The sequence below is a fragment of the Lampetra planeri genome, chromosome 10, assembly GCF_965212315.1.
Source record: "Lampetra planeri chromosome 10, kcLamPlan1.2.h2, whole genome shotgun sequence".
Lineage (NCBI taxonomy): Eukaryota > Metazoa > Chordata > Hyperoartia > Petromyzontiformes > Petromyzontidae > Lampetra > Lampetra planeri.
Window position 1 is genome coordinate 14,789,290 of NC_136116.1, and position 20,131 is coordinate 14,809,420.

Here is a 20,131-nt window from a genome sequence, read left to right on the forward strand (position 1 = left end):
TAATTGCAACAATGGGCAATTAGCGGACCTGGGCACTTCAGAGATTGAAAACGTAGAGCGGATCTTCTGCATGTGCCTGTGTCCAGGGGCAGCAGCGATGAATACACTGCGCAGCAGGACAGGAGAAGGAGGCACGACACCATCCCTCTGTTCAATAATTCCACAGGTCTTGGATACGATCCGTGGAGAAGGCGTGGAGCTTCACTCGATAGCCCCACGTTGCTCGAGGAGGTGTTGAATTCCAGGCCTGTTTGAATTTCTGGTGGGCGCTCCGTGGTCACTTCCTCTGTGTCACGACCGCTGACAGAGACTTGAGACGTTTTTATTGTGGGATTCTCTTTACAATATACACATTTATATTACACCGGTAACAGTGGTCAGCATGGTTTCTGCTCCGTAGCAATGAGACTGGAGATATATCTACAGGGGTGATATAATTAAATAAAAAAGCAAATGTGGCTCGTCATACATGCACTGGTTGTATTGTGAAATGTACCCGCAGGCAAACAAATGCCAATTGATGTATCGGTAAATTGCGCAAACTCGCAAAAACCTCCTCCCACGGTACGCGCCCACCATGCAAACACCCACGTGAACGCTCAAGAGCCTAAACGCGTAATGTATACATTGCTCAGCCATATGACCATGGCACAGTCTCACACACCACATATCTGGCTGCTTTCATCGCCCATTATATCACCACCGATTGTTCCAGAAAAACACCCTTCCCACGTAACTTCTCAGAAAAATATATCGGACGTGGGCAGGTTTCAGCTTGTACTTATAAACACTTAATGTGCCGTACATACACTTTGCATTTTCACGCGAGTTAATACGATTAAATGTGTTACAAACTACATTGTGAGGGGGTAAGTAGAGAAGTAAGGAATTTGAGACCCCTATTTCTGTTTCCTATAAAAATGTTTTACTACATTCACAGGAAAAATAAGACAAATACACCTATAAAATAGATAGCTCTGAAATTGTTGTTCAATACACTGTGGTCTGGCATTTACATTCGTGTACGGTGTTGCAGTGCATTTGGATAGCCATGATCAATCCACGACTGGATGAAGGTTTTTTCTAACCTACAGTGGCGAGATGTTAACTACCTCGCCTGGTTTGATCCCGACCGCGACGCCTGTATATTTGGAGTTTTCACGTTCTCCCCCGTGGTCGTGTCGATTGTTCTCCGGTTCCTCCGGTTTTCCCTCCACATTTAGAAACATGCATTTAGGTTATTTGGCTTCTATACATTTCCACGTGATAAACCACTTCGTTGAGCGATCATTTGTGGCGAGGTCGCTTTTGAAAAGGAGCTTCATAGCTCAGTGGGCCTTACCTGGAAAAAAATATATATAGTTTCATAATAGTTGTAGTTTAAATAGTTTCTCCATCTCTCGTGATCCACCTAGCACCTACTCACGAGCTGATTTAATTCAATCGTTCCTCTTCACCTTTTGTCATCAACCCTTCTAGCATTGTATCCTGCCCAAGTCCATGTACTTTTCTTAAATTTAAATTCCAGAAATAACCTTCATAAATTACATCATTCATGTTATGCTTTTTGTCTCTCACTCTAATTCCAATAATGTATCTCTCCAAGCTGCTTTACCAGAGCTCACTTTATAGAAACTCAGTAAAGATTGAAGGTGATTGGCCGAAGATTCAAACGAAGAAATTTACCAGAAAACGACTCAATTAGCAATGCACACTGGAGGAACATCGCCCCCTACTGGGAAAGCTTGGAAGGGCCCTCCTGATAAAGAGTTAAGATTCGGTTAGGTTTTTTTCCCCGGTTAACAAGCGAAAATAATAATTAAAATTTACACGACCTTTACGCCCCTCAGTATTAGGATTTTCTTTAATTTCATTAATATCCATAAACTTAGACATGTTTAGCCTTCTTTTTGATGTACTCTGAATGCGACGAAAAATATATTTAATATACATTGTATTTCAACAAACGATGAGTGTGTTTGCAAGAGGAAACAACACCATGGCGAGACATTGCGACCATATAATGGATACCAACCGGTGTCCAAGATGTGAATGCTATTTTGTGAATAATGGATATTGATTGGCCTGGGCACACTCGTTATATGCGATGACGGCAGGTGGACTAGACTGGTGGCCAATTGGCAGCCAATGGAGAGAAGAGCGCGTCCGAGAGGAATTACCACGGTCGTGGCCATGGCGCGTAATGAGTTCAGCTCACTGCACGAGTGAGGTTGATGGTAGCAGCACCGGACCGTGAGGAATGGCCAAATCTGGTCACCCACGTTCACAAGTGGAACAAATCAATGCCACTGCAGAGGCCCCAAACCGCAGAGCACACATGGCGAACCATAGAGGGCATTGTGAACCATGGGGCACAATGCTAATCAGAGGGCATTGTGAGCGATGGGGCACAATGCGAACCACTGCCAACTTCACAAATTCAACGGAAGCAGCGGCGGCCCATTGGGCTTCACCTCAAGCCGCTGCGTGGCTTCCAAACTCGGATAGAGATGTTGTGAGTTGCTATTCACGAAGCCATTGGCAAGTATTTTGGCAGCCTCGCTCTAGCACCGTCATAAACGTGATACCGACAGCGATGGGATCCCGGCTCTTGCCACCGGAGGTCGCTACCTAAAGGCAGTGGTGATGCTAACTCACGCTATTTAAACTATATCGTTTTTATTTTACTAGGTAAGGCCTACAGAGCTTTGTAGCTGTTTTTCAGAAGCGACCTGGCCACAAAGTTTAACTCAACGAAGTGGCTTATCATGTGGCTATTTTTTTTGTAGCAGGTAAATACTCTAAACGCATGTTTCTGGCATTGCACGAGTCTCCATTAATTGGGGTTTCTGATATATATTCCGTGTCTTTTAATGTAATCTAAGTGTTTATTTTTCAACAAATTTTGAGTCCGTAGAAGTGTCCCAAAATCGGCGATTGTTCGATCCTGTCGTTTTTGTATTTGCTGTAAAGGGTTACATGTTACTCCACGATTCTAATACATATCATCTATGTATACAAGTTCGACCAAAAATTCCAAACTTTTGGACTCTAATTTTTTTTTTTAAACACGCGTTTGTCTTTGGGAACGTTTATTTATCAGCAACCACCGATTGATCACAACCACAAGCAATATCGCAGGAACCGGGAACACCACCACTACCATGAGTAACCACCACCACCACACCCGCCAGTCGCCACGAAGTGACGGTGACGTCACCACGGCCAGGTGCACTTTGAGGCCACGTGAAGTGTCCAAGGATTGCTGCCAGAAGGTCATGGGACTGACCCAGGTGCCATGGGTTGACTAAGATGACCGGCAGATGCACCAGCTGTGCTGTTTAGCCGCGCGGTGCTCCGCTCGTTGATGTGAGCGTCGCTCCTCTGCCAGTCGTTGTTGTTGGAGGGCGACTGCCTCTGACTGACCAGGAGCGTCCTTCACGAGCCTCCTCCACCACAACCACCGACCATTAACCTCGCGCTAGTCACACAATCTTTTTTATATAAACGCCTAAAAACGCATTTTTTTTATGAAGTATTGAGGAATACAGTACTATTGTTACGCATGGCCAATATGGCCAGGGGCTAAATGTCGAGATCTGGGGCCACGGCGAGAGGGCTTCGTGAGTTTAGCGCTCGTGTCCTTTTGCTAATCCTCCTCCTTTGATGGAGCCGCGGACCGCAGCGCTTTGAATTTCGCGCAGCGTAGCAATGCTCCAATCGCCACAACGTGGCACTCAAAGTGCGCCCCTGCGTGGCGCGCGCCCCGTTGGTCCCCACGGCCCCACGCGGATCGCCTCGAGCGGCCCCTGGCGGTGGCCCAGCGCGGCACCGGCTCCAGGAGGGGGCCCCGCGGCATCGCGGTCTCTGACCCCCACGTCCCGTGTGTGTATTTTACTGTGTGTTGACGTTCTTTCGCACCGTACGTAGCCAACCGTGCCAATCGGAGGTGCGGAGGGACGAACGACAAACTAAACACAAAAAGCACGGTTAGAAAGAACTTCGTTTTCAATCTAGATTACTTAAAAGTGCATAGCTCCAGTGTCTTCCTAATATCGGAAGAGCGTTCCAGACGGCCGCAGAAGCGCACCTGAAAGTGCGCGATGCAGTAGCCGTCTTTGTTCTGTGGCGAGCCAAAAGCCACTGTGAGGATGACCGGAGTTCGCGTGATGGTTTATGCTTCTTGACGTGATCATCAAGGTATTATGGTTCATTTGTGGCAAGCACTTTGTGTGTAATGAGTGCGACCTTATGTGTTCGTTCAGCCAGGTCATTTCCATTGCACATTGAGAAGGGAGATGTCCCGGCGGTTGTTACAATCAGTACGGCCAACCTTCTTAAAGAGGGCCACCAGGGAATCCTTCCCAACCTGCGGAACCCACCCTGTGATCCAGGTAGTTGTGATTGTCATATAGGGCATTCTGCAAACGCAACCCTCCCTCATACATTTTCTTGGGAGATCATCTCTGCACCGCACTTTTCCTGGTCTCAGTCTCTGGATCGCTTTCCGTACTTCCTCAATAAAAATGGCACATCAGCCAGCCACTCACGTGGGGTGGCTACTTACTCAAATATTTGATGCACGGCAGCCCCAGCAGGGCCATCTCCACCTTGCTCCACGATGTTATCTGGGCTGAGGGATTTCCCCTCCCCTCCTGGAGGTCAGAGATTGGCTCACCATTCTTTCCCTTAAGGATGGTAATTGGTGTTGCTCTGCAAGTAACTCTTTTGATGGAATTAGTGATTTGTGATCGTAAGCGACCAAGGCATTTACATTTCCTCAGCAACCCAGGACCACCATTCATCCTACCAGCACTGTACAGCTCTCTGAACCTCCGAGTGAAGGCTGCGGTAAGCCTCATTCTTCAAAGTGGGATGTTGTAGACAGTCGGAGTGGGCCTGTCACATTCACCTCCATCATCTCTGGGAAGGTCTGGAGTCTGGACTGTTTACCCAAAGCAGTCATTGCAGTTGCATGAGCCAAAGTTCTGAGCTTCGCCCATTTTCCCTGGCATCAGGAGGGGGACGGGAAAAGATGCCAATCCTAGCTGCAAGCGATGATGAAATTCTCACAATATCAGAGAGTCGAGACGAGGTCACTGTGGAAGAATGGCAAGCACATCTACAGATGACATGCTGATGATCTAGGATTGAAGCTTTCTTGGCTGCAGAAATTATACTCATTGTTTTTTTTCGATGAGTCACGTATGTAGAAATAAAATACATTTTAAATAAATTAAAATAAATCACGACGTTTTGAACGCAACACAAGCGCTCATCATCAGGTGGAAATGGGGTGAAACATATAGCGAGGGAACACACAGGGAGACACCACGTACATAGCACATAGAGAACGGCAAACTGCACGTAAGCAAATGCAACAAGAAGATGGGAGACGAGAAACGCAACAGATCTTAGAAACATAATGTGATGCAAACCAGTCGGCCAACAACACAGACACTAACCTGGCTTGAAACCCCCCCCCCCCAGCTATTTATCGTTATGCGGGTCACCCAGCCACTGGGACCACGCGGCGCGCGCTCAGCCAATCGTCTGTCGGCACGGGTGTTTGACGAAGCGGAACGCCGACGTCACCCATATTGCCACACCCAAACCACGTGGTTGCCTTAGCCAATCGCGCCTCGGCATGGGCGGCGGCCGCGTATGGGGGGTTGGCGGGTAGGGAGTGGAGGGTGGGAGGGTGGGGCGGGGGCGGTTGGAGGTTGTGGGGGGGGTTGGAGGGTGTGGGGGGTGGGGGGTGGAGGGTGGGGGGTTTGAGGGTGGGGCCCGGCCCTCCCATCAAACGAGACCCGCCCCCACCCTTGATCACGAGGGACGCTCTTGACCAATCGCGCGGGCGATAGGGTCGGTGGGCGGAACTAAGGGAATTCCATTTCCGCCCAGCTCGCGATCACGTGGCGTGGGCCCAGCCAATCGGGTGTCGTCGCGGGGCGTGGGCTCGAGGCGGTCGCTGTCCCGCTCAGTGCAGCCGCAGCAGCAACGAGGGCAGCAGCAGCAGCAGGGACCATGGTGAGTGAGAGGTCGCGAGTCCCACTCGCATCACCACAACCCTCACCGCATTCCACAATATAGCGGATGTATAATGAATGCGACTACGGTGGTAATTGTCAGAGGTGCTACTCGCGAACAGCCCCCAACAGTCTGTTAAGGCTCTGAGGGGAATCTTTGGTGGTGATGATAAGAGGGGAGCGGTAGCGTAGCGGTGAGCGCGCCGCGCTAACGAACCCGCCGACCCGAGTTCGTTTCCTGCTCACGGACACCAACACCAGTGATAGCGATTATCCACACTGGTTATGGGCCTCCCCTAGGTCGGCTCAGCCTCAAATGAGTACCTGGTGCGGTGTGTATAAACACCGCCATCGGGGCCGGGCGTGGTGCTGGCCACCCACCCCTTCGTGTGCCTTGGCCTTCATAGGTGCTCGCTGACAGCACTTGCCCCAACGATCAGACTAGGGGGGTGAGGGGTAGGGGTCTTTGTCTTTGATGACGGCGCGATGTGTCGCGGGGAGTGTTGAGCCGAGTGCGACTCGGCGCGCCCCGCCCGGCCGCTCCCCGATGGCCTGGCGGTGACTAAACTCGCGAGGGCTGTCGGTCCCATCGCAGTGGCTGGCAGACGCCAGTGGGTTGTGCTCTGAAGAGCCCCTCGTGTTGTGCTGCTGCTGTTGTTGTAAACTGTTGTTTGTTGGGTTTGTGCTTCTGCAACGCGTCTCGAGTCAGGTTTTTATCTAGCTTTGACCGAGTAACAATGGAATGCGGTTGTTCTGTGTTTTGTGTCCACAGTCTGACTTCAACGAGGACCAAATTGCGGGTAATTAAATCTTACCTCATTCGTGTTTGTCTTACTCATGTCCGTGTGCATCGGAGGTGACGTCTCCTGGTCGTTATGTGGACTCTCATTGTGTAAGGGTATCATGTTGAGTGGACTGTAACGTCTCGCCATTAGTTAAAATCTATAGTGGTGGCGTTCTCACAATCAATTTAAAGATCTTGTCACCATTGACTCGGGCCTCGTTGTCAGCAGGATTAGCCTCTCCCCAACTCAGTCCCACACATTGAACTTTAACAATTACAGCAAATATGCTTCAGAGTTCGGCTGGTAATCTTTGTTTCATCGTTTGTGTTGGCACGGGGTGCTAGGATATGTTCGGTATTGCACCCGATACATGAGTAGTGGTAGGTTTAGTGAAATACTGTATGGTAATTGCAAGTGGGGTGTTTATTAGTTGCACATTCATCTCTGGCCGTCAATCAGCCGTGCCACGCACGGTTATTGTGTGCACACACACATTGAACACCAAACTGGAATATTTGTTTCCAGCCAACTAATTAAACCGCTTTATAACAAGGTTTATTTCTAATCGTGTTACCTTGAATGTACTGTACAATATTAATATACATTGAGAACTGAAAACCATCAACGTTCATTTTTTTACTTTAACATGTGCAGGCGTTTAAAACCAAGACCACTTGGAATACCAGTTTAATGCAGTTTAAGTGCCTAAAAACATGTACTATAGGTGTCTTGAGTGTAAGGAGGAGGCTTTTATAATGTGCATCCTGCCTTAAGGGCGTGCCGACGTTGCACAAACATACCACCACAACTTCTCCAAATGAGGGTGTTTTATTATTTGAATCGTACAACAAAGTAGTGTTGTGTTGTCCTCTTACCCTTAATGGACATTTTAATAAAGTGTATCCATCGTAGCTGTTCTATTATATATCGAATCACAACTGAAATACAACGCGCGTTAGGATCTGAGTGCAGTACAGTATCCCCTGCTGGAGTTATCACAGATATAATTACATCGCATGTTTACCGCAGCATGTTTTTAATGTCCAATGTTTACTTGCAGGTTTTCTATAATATATAGATTCTGCCTTGAGCAAACTTTCTGTGCAGGGTGTGGGAGCTGTGAACTACGATACAGTTGAATGTTTAACGAGATAAGCCCCATGACGTCAGCCCTTCCGCATTCCCACACAATGCCTTTGCTTATACATATATATCCATCTTTAATGTTTCTTCTCATCCCTTTATTTGGGTAACTTGCGTATCGTCCGAAAAGACACTTGGAGAAAGGAGTGCCCAAAATTGGCGTTGTGCTTTTTTCCCCTCCCCGCAGCCCAAAGTGGGCTGACACCGGGGATAATGAACGTGGCTTGGCCTCTGCTTTCTTCCTTATATGGGCACAGTGGCAGCGCGCTTCGGGGCGCGCGTGGCGTGGGGCCTGCGTCATGGGGGAGTGGCCTCCGTTTGAGCCACGGGCTTGTCGCTTCCCCTCGGATTTTCATCACTTCAGCTTTCATGCACACAAGGCATCCATGCCCAGTCCGTTGCTGGATGTAGTCCTCCCCAAGCCACCTTCATCGATCGCGATCCTGCGATGTCATAACAGCAATAAAAAACGCTTTTCGCCACGAAGTGGTGGTGACGTCACCAGGGCACTTGTGCCAGGCTATGTGCACTTTAAGGGCACGTGAAGCGTCGAACGCCCGCTGGCAGGAGGTCAGAGGACAGACCCAGGTGCCATGAGTTGACTGAGATGACTGGTAGATGCACCACTGTGCTAGCTTGCAGTGTTTTAGCCACTCGGCGCTCTGCTCGCTGTTGTGAGCGTTCCTCCTCTACCATCCGTTTTTGTTTGGGGGCGACTGCCTCCAACTGCCCAGTAGTGTCCTTCACGAGCCTTCTTAAATTTAATAATACCACCTAGCACATGCACACACGATGGATTTCATCGCATCGCTCCTTATCCTCGGTTGACATCCTCAAGGACGTGTTCAATCCCTTGACTGCCACTGTCATTGTTCTTGATCATCTGCCCTTCTTGCACAACTAAGGATGAAAATACAACAATCCTAAAAAGGCTAAGAAAAGGATGAGCAAAAAATATAATTCCCCTCTTATTCAGCCCGCACACATTCCAAGGACATCCATCTCTGCTATGCATCAGGGTTTGGGTGTGTACAAGACCACTTTTGTCATTTCTCCCCAGCCCTCAGGTTTACACGCTGCACTGCTTACGGCTGAATAAACCTAGGAAAGGCCAATGATGGGTGCAAATACTGCTTTCCACTGACATATTAGCCTTGTCTTGGATAGCAGGATTGTGTGGAAACAGCTACAACACCAGTAACTACACATGGCCAGGTTTATATACCAATTAAACAGCCAGAACACATGTTGGTAGTTTATCCCATTGTGAGTAATGGAGACATTGGCACATTTTCGCCACAAATTGAGGAGGAACATCTACCAACACATGAATTACATCCAAACTTTTATACATATATACAGGCGCTTATATCTGCAAACTATGGCTGGTAATTTCTCTTAATCAGGTTTGTCAATAGGAATTCCTTACAGCCCAATGGTTGCATGGCATGTGTTTGTGGTCGTATAGAAACAACCATTATATTGCATGGGCAGTGTACGCTCTATTATATGTAGCATTAATCATACAAGCTGACATTCGCCCATTAAATGAGAATCCCCATGACCTTGAAAATTATGTGCAAGCTGATACAAACATTAATCTACACGGATCATAGATGCATCCACATTAGGGAAACATGAGGTGGTGTTTACAGTCATGGAAATTCAAAAAGCCACACTTGAATCCTTTTATGGAATAAACACTAAGTCATACCGAGTTCACTTGTAAGCTGCTTTTTGGATTTGCACAAAATTGGTGTTTTTTGCCATACTGTGAACATAAAGTGGAGCTTTAATTATCTCTGCTAGTATTTCATACCAGACAGTATATTCAGTATAAAATACTACCCTTGTGTAATGAGGTGGGATTATGTTGACATGTGAAATGAACGTTGCTGAGAAGACCTTGGCCATCATAGATACGCAAGTAATTTTGAGTCGATTTTGGCCTACTTTATTTCACTTGACATGCCGAGTTAACACTGAGGTATTTAAATATTGCAGAAATGTATTGGTCACCATGCAATTGTTTAATTTTGTTATTTTCTTTATGAATCTGATTGTTACACATCCATCCAAATATCTGCTTTAACATGGATAGGATACACCGACAGATAGAATGAGAAGTGCGCAAAGAAGCATGGGGGGAGCTTGGGATCACGCCGAGTGATGGAAAGAGAAACACATTGATCAGAGAAGAAATACAACTTCAGACAATGGCTTTAGAAAAGTGGGTTTGGGCAGGATAGATACTTCAATCGAAGGAATTATGCCAGTGGTCAAGATGGAATCGTAGCCAACTTGGGGAACACATCCAAAAGGAAGAGCATCGGAGAGCTATCAGTTAATGTGCAGGATATGTATGGATTATTATTAAGCTTTGTTTAAGTGATTATTGAAGTTTCAGTGATTACATTTTGATACAAACAGGTTGGCAGATAAATATACCCACAGTTAAACAGTGGCTAACTTAATTGCTATGAATATAGTGTTGGACTAAAAACTACGACACTCAAAGCCTATCACAACTCGGCAGTCTTAACAACTTAAGCATGTGCTTTTTAAGGGGTTATAATCGCATTAAACAGCCACGTGATTAGTTGCTGACATAAGTTTGGTCACGAATTGGGTATTTTAAATTGTATAAACCTCTATTTTGTAATCCAAAAATGTGTTTCTAAGATATTTAATGCGTTTCATATGTTTCACCACAAATTGTTCTCAATTGTACCCTAAATGTAGAATATTGCTTCAAATTTATATAACCAAACCCTGATCACTATCGACAAACTTTGGATTTGTTCACCGTAAAAAAATCTAACATTTTTATAAGTTATGGTATCATTAAAGATGTAATGTGCAAGACATACGGTAAGGCCTCGACATCTGCGAGGGTTCGGTTCTTGAAAATCTGCGCAAAAGTAGAATTTGCGAATGTAGATACTATTTTGTATGTAGTTAGACGGTGTCCTTTTGTGTCAAAATGTGTGAATGAAATCTGGCTTATTATGCAGATATAATAATACCTGATTTTAATAACTGTAAGAGAACATTGGGTTGTATCTACATTTCCATGTTTACATGAGGTACACAAAAATGGAGTAATGATGTATAAAGGACATGACAGGACTCTTGAAGGACACAGCAGGCAATGTGTGAGCAGGTCAGCAAAAATTGGGATGAAGGAAGACGATGACAAAAAAGGTTAAGTGCTGGCCGAGTATTGATAAAACAGCATCCCAGAGCTGATGAAGCAAGAGCTGAGAGTAAGTGGAGCGGGGAGGTGAGGAAGGGTGCTGTGTTTTTGCAGTGCTCCTTTGAAACCAAAGTGCATGACCTCTATTCTACACTGGTGCTCTTGCCATCCAAAAAGATGATTAATATTCTCTGTGGATGACTTGCCTTGAATTCTAAGCAACCCATCAGTATTTTAACAGACCACACACCCTGCTGATGGCAAATCTTGGTGGAAAACATTGGTCCCAATATGCCCAAAAGGTGATGGAAAGCAATGTGATGGTAAATGTTATGGTTAAATAGACCATCTATGTTGTTTTCAGGCAGTAGTTAAAATAATATTAATTACACAATGTATGTCATAATGAGGAGCTGTTGTAACCATGCTATAAAATAGTGTTGTTATTTTAACCCAAACATTAATATTTTGTATTTTGCAATATGATTAGACTTCAAGGAGGCGTTCTCCTTGTTTGACCGGACCGGCGACCTGAGGATCGGCTACAACCAGTGTGGCGAAGTCATCCGGGCCCTCGGTCAGAACCCCACCAATGCGGACGTGCTGAAGCTGCTCGGAAACCCCAAGCCAGACGGTACGCTAGCAGAGTTCCTGGGGAGCAAGAACACCTAGCAGACCTTTTTCATCATCTAAATCCTTGGTACAGTAACCTTTTACTCTAACACTGTGTTCCTTGACTAGCACAGCTCCAGAAGTGGCTGATGAAGTATTTTTTTCAAGTATGCAGTGGAACTCTTCATCAACAATCCTGTAATCACGAGTCCGAATCGATTTACAAAAACTGCTGTTTTCTGTAGAATCAGTTTTTGTTTCCCATTATCCATTGCAGTTGGTTAACCAGCTGGCACTAGGTTATTCCTATTTTTCGTGGGGCCCTTTTTGTAAGAGTTGCCGCATAGAATTAGTCAATTGGTCACTTGCAGGCACTACATGCATCCTTTTATTGATGCTTTTCCATGGATGAGAAGGTGATGATGATGAAAGTGCCCATCATGATTATCAATCGTGCAGCTGTTAAGGACGATCGTTGATGTGGTGTAATCATTATGCTATTGCCGATGATCATAATGCTTTTTCGACTGGTGTTCGTGATGATCCAATCATTTATTTAAAAAAATCGTCATTGAGTCTCAAGACACTTTTTTATAAATGTGCTGTATTGGGACGTTTGGCCACTTCCATTTATAAAGCTTTTGACCTGTGGGAAAGAAACTGCTCTACCAGAAAGAATCTCAAACGATTCCCACATGTTCAGTCTACAGACCCCCAATACATTCTGTGGCCTGGGCTAATTGATTTGCTACCATCTCCTGGCCACGTTGCAGCACAACACCAATGTCTTTCATTAATATAATTTTCCTGAAAGTGGTCTCACCTCTGGCACATTTTAATGGTTAAGAGTAGATGCATGACAAATGTAGCCTGTTTTATCATAAATACTATTGAAGATTAAAGGAGTCATCTGGATGTTAGGGTGAATCGCCTCTCATCCACGCATTTTATAACTGCAAACAGGAACCACCAAACATTTAAATTACATACTCATTAATTAAAACATTTAACCTGGAAAATTCCTTCATGTGACATCTCATTTGTAAATCTTGTCCAATGCATATTCGATGGTTCTTTTGGTAAAGTCACGTAGATAAAAAAAAAGTGATTGCAAATATCACGACGTTTCGATCGCAACACAAGCGGTCGTCATCAGGAACAGGGAGGTTGGCCTCTGAAGGCAAGCTGTTTATCAAGGTTTAGAGATGGGCTGCTGGTGTTGACCTACTGCCGGCCATCTCTAAACCTTGATAAACAGCTTGCCTTCAGAGGCTAACCACCCTGTTCCTGATGACAACCGCTTGTGTTGCGATCGAAACGTCGTGATATTTTTTATAACTTTTTTTATTACTTTCTATCTACGTTATTTTACCCAAAGAACCATAGAATATGAATTCCTGCAGTCACGAAAGTTTAAAGTCAAAACTTGTCCAATACAATTAAAGAGGTATTCCATTGTATATCAAGGATCAATCAAAGTTGATGTAATAATGTTCGTGTTACCATGGTACGTTTCATATGTTTATTATCACTGTAGAAATGAGCACAAAGACCTTGGACTTTGAGCAGTTCCTACCCATGCTCAGCACCATCGCCAAGTCCAAGGACCAGGGTACCTTTGAGGACTTTGTGGAGGGCCTGCGTGTGTTCGACAAGGAGGGAAACGGCACAGTGATGGGAGCTGAGCTCCGCCACGTTCTCACCACGCTCGGTATGTATCATGATGATGAATGGTGGTGATGGTGATGGAGTTGAACACGTGCTGTGTCCGTAAGGGCTGTGCACAGTTTTGGAGGGTGGTTCGATTCCATTTCTCATTTGTAAGAAGGTTCTAAAAGCTCGACGATTAACCTATGTTGTTGCAGTATGCACGGGGGAAATTCCTTGTGTAGTAGATATTTGTACAAGAAAAACAACATGTAACAGCCTACCAGAATACAATGCAATTGTATTCATGTGTTAGTTATAGGTGTCACATTTACACTTAATTTTGAAACTCGTAATGATCTTGTGTAATGTATGTCAGCAGTTGAACAATTGGTCGAAATTTGGGTAGAATCTGGACATAGATGCATTGCTGCTTAACTGTCACAAGCCATTAAATAGTAACACTCAATACATTTTCACCTTCCTAAAGAAGTGGTTTGCATGTGTTTAGCCTTTTATAGTTTTGTAAATTGTTTATTTTCCTATTCTGCCTAGAATGTATTTTTGTGTTGCCTGCATAAATGGTTTTATTAATGAGGATTCTCAGGAGAAAATGCTAGTTTTATGAACCATTACAAATATAAAAAAAATTCGTTATTTTTCAGGTTAATGACCTACAAAAACGAATGTAGGCATAAAGCTCTGCTTGTGCACTCTGCTAGACCATCATTGGCATGGTGCTTTTAATCCTCATGCCATAGAATCTTTGATGGTAGTGACAGAACCATTTCATTTCAATAAATTGGGCTTGTGGCATAATTGCCTGAGGCGGCTTTCGTCAAAAGGGGTTGCAGGTCTGGTGCGCTCAATGAAACTTGCCTCTCGGCTCTCAGCCAGTCAAATCGTGCACCCTATTGCTCATACAGATTGTGCATTCGTGCAGTGCGCCCTGTTGTGCTGTTCCCTGCACCGCATTGAAAGTGCGTGGTCCTTAAGCGGAAGGGTTCATTGCCATTTGTATTGGTGGTGTGATGATTACTTGTTATGATTTCATTTGGTACGAAGTCGGTCATGTTGATCAGAAACATGACCTTTGTCTTCGGTGAATCATCTGGGTGGAAGTTTGGTGGCACAATAAAGTGAAACACTGCCACTTTTGTGAATCGTGCAGCACATCTCCCAGCTCATTAAAGGCATTGTCATTGATTTGACTTAACTTTTTTTAAATGGCAATAAATCAATAACAGGAATTAATATAATCCACAGTTACCTAATTTTAAATGTATCATGTGAGGACAGGCATGAATATGTTTCATATTTTTACAAGTCGCATCCTTTTATATTATAATACGTACAAATATTTTTTTTACTAAACATGCTCAACACGGACTGGTGAAGTGGCTGACAAGGCAATGTATTGAGTTAGGGCTTTGTGAGAGATTTAATCGCTGCTCTCTGTTGATTTGTGTTCGCAGGAGAGAAGATGTCCGAGGATGAGGTGGAGCTACTCCTGGTAGGGCAGGAAGATAACAATGGATGCATCAACTATGAGGGTAATTTGCTCACAAGCTTAAAATAAAATGCCTTTGTTTCATTCTCACAATGGATTTTGCTTCAGGTAAGAGTTGGTGCTTCGTAGCAGCAGCGCATGGTAAATATTTTATAAAACATCGGAGCTGCTTGCAGAAAGATTTTTTTTCAGTCTGAAAAAAACCTTCAATTGGTTTAAATTTGTACTCATCAGGGTGGGCACTTTCTCATAATCTCCTCTGTGAGATTGTCACATAGGACTAGATATTTGAACACATTTTCAAGCCAGAATATACCCAAATCAAATGCAAAACCAATTTTAATGGTGGTTATTTATTGTGCAGTCATCAACTCGCTGCACTTTAGAGACCAGTTGAATTGTGGGTGGCCATTTTAGAGACCAGTTGAATTGTGGGTGACTGCCCTGATTCAGACCCAGCGTCTCCACAGTGCTGGCCCAGCACTGAGCCTCCTGGCTACCTCTAAAACAAACACTGATTTCACATACACTTTTACTTGTACGGGTGTCCACGAAGTTGAATGAAAATGCATTGCTAAAGTCTGACGAGTGCATACACTTTTAATGTATATCATGTTAATTGCAAGTATCTCATATTTTATGGGTACATTGTGTTTTAGGGATGGTTTGTGAAAAAATTTGCATTTTAATGACATTTTAATTACATTTTAATTTCTACAAAAGTCCTCTGAGTGTTTTAAAATGCTCTGGGGAGCTGTTTTCATTTTGCAATACAGTTCTTTAAACCCATCTAATTTGTTGTGACCTGGAAATTCTAATTGCGCCATCCACTAGAAATGTGCACAGATTGTGTAAATTTGACATTGCACAATTGAATCAAGTGCACGTAACATTTGTAATATGTGCATTTCATACACAGTTGTAGCAATACAACAGTGTGAAAATGCACACCATGAATTCTCCTTAAAATGTCTTAAACCTTGCATTCCTTACATTCTTAAAAGCCTTCATATTTCATCATCATCAGCCATGTTTTAGCCATCGAATGAAGGCCTCTCACCACATCCGAGACGTCGCTCGTGGCCTTGCGTCGCCACAGTCGCTGTCGCTGTGCTGCACAGCACTCCCCGTGGTAGTTGTCCTCACCGGTACGTCACTCATTTGGCTGCCGTTCCCATTCATCAACCATCGACCAATCAACATGGCTGATGGATGACCCTTGTCCATCTGTGCTCTTTGATTTAATACTCAACATTCATGTCTTAAGTTTAAAAAAAAAATCTGTATTTAGCTTAGCCCTCTTGGCCAGTGTTAATGTGTAACTTGCGTTGTAAATATACAGTGTAACACTTTAAATATCCGTTTGAAAGCGGTTATTCATGGTAAATATGTATTGCCTTGGCAGCTTGTTTTGTAATATTTGGTTCAAATATTTTATATACAAAAACAAATTTCAGTGGACGTACATTTCCATTAACTTCATGTTGATTTTCTCAGTGGAGAGTCAATCTCAAGCCAGTGTCCCAAGGAAAAACATATTTTAAATGTGTGAGCATTGTTTTGTACAATGAGAGGTTAGCTAAGGAATAATTTAACATCAACTTATTAAAGTTTGTACAGGGTGTGCTTTTCAGTATGTCTGAATGAGTTAAACTGGTTGTAGAGGGTTTTTTTTCATTAAATGATGTGTTGAAGGATTCTTTATATAATACACACTTGGTGGAAAGAGTCATTCACAAACCCCTGCTATTTCATGTTGCTTATTTCCATAAAAAGGTATTGTTGATCAGAAGTGGATTTTTATCACTTCTGTGTTGATGATCACGAGTGGTCACTTGAACAATCAGTTGTAGTATGTGACGACATTGCACATCAGCTACTAAAATAAAATCTTTGTTAAGCTGCATGCACAAACCAAATATATCGTTGCTTAATATGGCAAGTCTTCTTTAATAGTCTCATTAAATTATAAGGAATTAATATTTGCTTGAGTACGAGGTAACTTTTTAAAATTTACATTGAGTTTATATGCTGTAAGGTATGATGTCACTTTGAGGCAGGTGTGTGCATGTGCCATTTGTAATGGCTGCCAGAAAATGGCCCTTGAATGACTCAATCGCAAAGGCATTCTAAAGACACATTCAGGCAGTGTTTATTCAATCCCAGTATAGAGCAATATAGATGCAGTATTTGATTGCCCCCAATGAACAGGCTTGAGTATTCCTTGTATATATGACATTGTGGCTTTGAGCACAGGTGTTGGTTTAAATCTATAGTAGCTACATAAGCAGGTTGTACTGCATGGGGACAGTTTATTGGGAAGGGCATTACTTATGTATAAAGCTCTTGATCTCATGCAAATGCTTTAGTTTTTGAAACATGGTTTATATATTTCGCCATGGCCATGTGTAGATGACATTTTATATGGAGAAAATTATTTTTTAGGTCCCCTTTTTCATGTCAACTCCAGCAATTGCACTACAGCAATTGTATGGATGTTGTTTGGTCTCATTTGTACATTTGTTTTGCCCATGATGATGTTTGCGTTCACCTTGTGGTATTTTTACAGCTTTTATCAGACACATCATGTCTGGCTGAAAAGCCCGTTATGGTAATGCCTTTATGGTTTTGAGTTTGGCTGCATGTTTGTTCCTGGCCTGCTTGTAGAGTACAGCTTCAAGGAAATGAGCTTTTATGGCTGCTGCTGCTGTAGTGCACGGATCAGCATGGCAGAGTGCCAGCCCGGACCCTGCGTATGTTGCTGAGTTGGATGTTGAATGTGCTGTGCTTTTTCTCTAGACTTGGACCACAAGCACAATTTACTAATTAGTTAAAAATATGTAAGGGGCAACCTCCTCCGTATTGTGAGTGGTCCAAAGGCTCTGTTGATGCGGCCTGGATGATGTAGTTTGACCAGTCACAATACAGGAAATCTGCAGCTTGCTGCTTTATACACAAACTGTTCATCCCTACTGTGCAGCATTTCAAGCCAGTTCTGAAAACTAAAATCATTATTAGAACTCATGTTCTTGTTCCAATTCTGGGTGCATTACGGAAAATGTATTGCGGAATTAAGTTTTAATCACTAATATGCTGTTCGTACATATACACTCATAAGTCTATCATTGGAATCATGCAGCTGTATAGAATATTATATTTGGAACATTTTCACTAACTGAAGGTCTGTTAAAAGTTATTACAAATTGTATATGTGAATATACTAGCAGTTATCAGGGTATTGGCCACTAGGTCGGTTTGGGGAGAATTCAGTGGCTTGAATTTCACTACTACCCCAGTAGTTTATCCAGGTAATTGCTACAAGATCTTGTCTTGTGTAAAATGTATATTAAATTCGTATATACTGTCCTTATCCACATTTTAAAATGACTCCATGTTTGAAGTTTCTCAAAGCACCATTTGTTTTGATCATTTATTTTGTGAACATTAAATTTCAGCCTCAATGTTATTGATTTAGTTATGTGAACTCGGCTAGATGAATACAAATACTTAAATTAGTTATAAGCTTTAACAATCCCTTGCTTATGAGTTCCATGCAGTAATAACTGAATGTGTTGTCTTGAATAACAGTGTGTGAACCCTGTAGTGCTATATGACTGACACATTTCCATCAATTACAACCATTTTTTTTAGCTAACGCTGTGCTTTAATTATATTTGTTGAAGTTTCCTTGCAAGGTATTAATTAAACTTAAAATCTATAATCACAATGCACCAAAATAACTTGGTTCATGAAGTTGCTATCTCATGTTATCTTTCAAGTTATTAATTGTCAATACATCTCATGTCATGGTGAAAGTAAGCTGGAGCGTCTCTGATAATTGTTTTGTATTCGACAGATGGATGATATTTTTAGGACTCCTGCTTCTTAACGTTTTTTTTTCTTTCAACAGAGTTTGTCAGGCACATCCTGAATGGTTGAAGATTCGAGATGGACACAACATCAAAATACACTTTTGTATCACCATAACCATTTATGACGACACATACATTACACACAGCGTATATTACTGCATGTCTTTAATTAACTTTAAAAAGTTAAATTCACCAAAATAGTGCACACATTCAGACATTCCATATGTACTGCACGTCTGTTTTCAATACATTCCTTTCACTTAAACTTTCAAAGCATATTTCTGAAGACCTTTTTCATTTACTATTATGACTTGAGTTTTACATCTCAAATGGTGTAACAATCTTGCAGATGCATTGAACTGTTGCTGACAGTTGCGCTTTGTATGTGCACCCTAATAAAGGTTAAATACTTTCCACTGTTGTGCGTGTGCTATGAACCCAATGGAAGTGTTGGCACCGTACTTCGGACCACAGTACAGTTTCCACCCCCGATGAGTACTGTTCGCTACGTACAGTGCAAAATAAGTTCTACATGCAGTACGTTTTGTTTGTACCTTAAATTTAGAGTTTATTCGTAACTGTCCATATATATGCATGTTCCCACGCATTATTTCGGGCTTAAATATAATTGTAGATTTGAAGCTTTCGTGACTGCAAGGATTCATACTCTTTGTTTTTTTCGGTAAAGTCATGTAGGTAAAAAACACGAGCGTGTTGCGCCCGAAACGTGATTTAATTGCTTTTCATTCATTTAATTTTTTACCTACGTGACTTTACCGAAAAAAGCAAAGAGTATAAAATATAATTACCTAGTTTAAGAGCAGTCTGGAGAAACTCGGGGACAAGACATGCTGCTTGCTTATAAACTGCTAGATGTGCAATTCAATACAGTTTGCAACATAACCAGAACAACTGAAATGGACACCAAACCCCCTGGCTCCCTTTTTGGTGAATGTTCCACCACCAAATATCGACAAAGACCTTTAAACTGCAAGGGAGTTTACACGTTTGCTTGCCCACGACAACCACGTACCCATCATCAACCAAGACCTCAACACTGTACCTCGTGGGCGACTCGTGTCCCAATCCCCCTTCTGGGTGTGTGCTGTCACGATCTTGAAATTTCGTCCAAATCCGGAAGAATGCTGGCGAACTGGAATAACAAACAACGTGGACGTCCAGAATGAACGCCCAATTGGAGACCAACATATCTCCTCCCTGTTACATTCCGCGAAGACACTGGTGTAACCATGAACCGCATCAGAACATCAATGGGCCGATGTGCACAACTCGATGAGCAGAAGTCAGGGCGGTTGTGGCCATATCACGCAAACGAT

The 20,131-nt window shown here is 43.2% G+C and overlaps 1 protein-coding gene across 2 annotated transcripts; it reads left to right on the top strand.

The window, feature by feature from the left end:
* The first annotated feature begins 5,898 nt into the window (after positions 1-5,898).
* LOC144721072 (myosin light polypeptide 6-like) lies at positions 5,899-19,208 on the top strand. Of its 2 annotated transcripts, XM_078598407.1 has the most exons (7): positions 5,931-6,030; positions 6,802-6,829; positions 11,644-11,787; positions 13,303-13,476; positions 14,888-14,965; positions 17,492-17,533; positions 18,833-19,208. In XM_078598407.1, the coding sequence occupies exons 1-6, from the start codon at positions 6,028-6,030 to the stop codon at positions 17,518-17,520; spliced, it is 456 nt and encodes a 151-aa protein (XP_078454533.1). In that variant the 5' UTR covers positions 5,931-6,027; the 3' UTR covers positions 17,521-17,533; positions 18,833-19,208. The 2 variants fall into 2 exon arrangements, with proteins under 2 accessions (XP_078454532.1, XP_078454533.1); XM_078598406.1 differs by lacking the exon at positions 17,492-17,533 and having other exon boundaries at positions 5,899-6,030.
* Positions 19,209-20,131: the final 923 nt, after the last annotated feature.

Coding starts and splice junctions, on each gene's coding strand:
- LOC144721072 (XM_078598406.1), top strand. Junction 11,788..13,302: donor CGGAAACCCCAAGCCAGACG/GTACGCTAGCAG, acceptor TTATCACTGTAG/AAATGAGCACAAAGACCTTG. Junction 13,477..14,887: donor CCACGTTCTCACCACGCTCG/GTATGTATCATG, acceptor TTGTGTTCGCAG/GAGAGAAGATGTCCGAGGAT.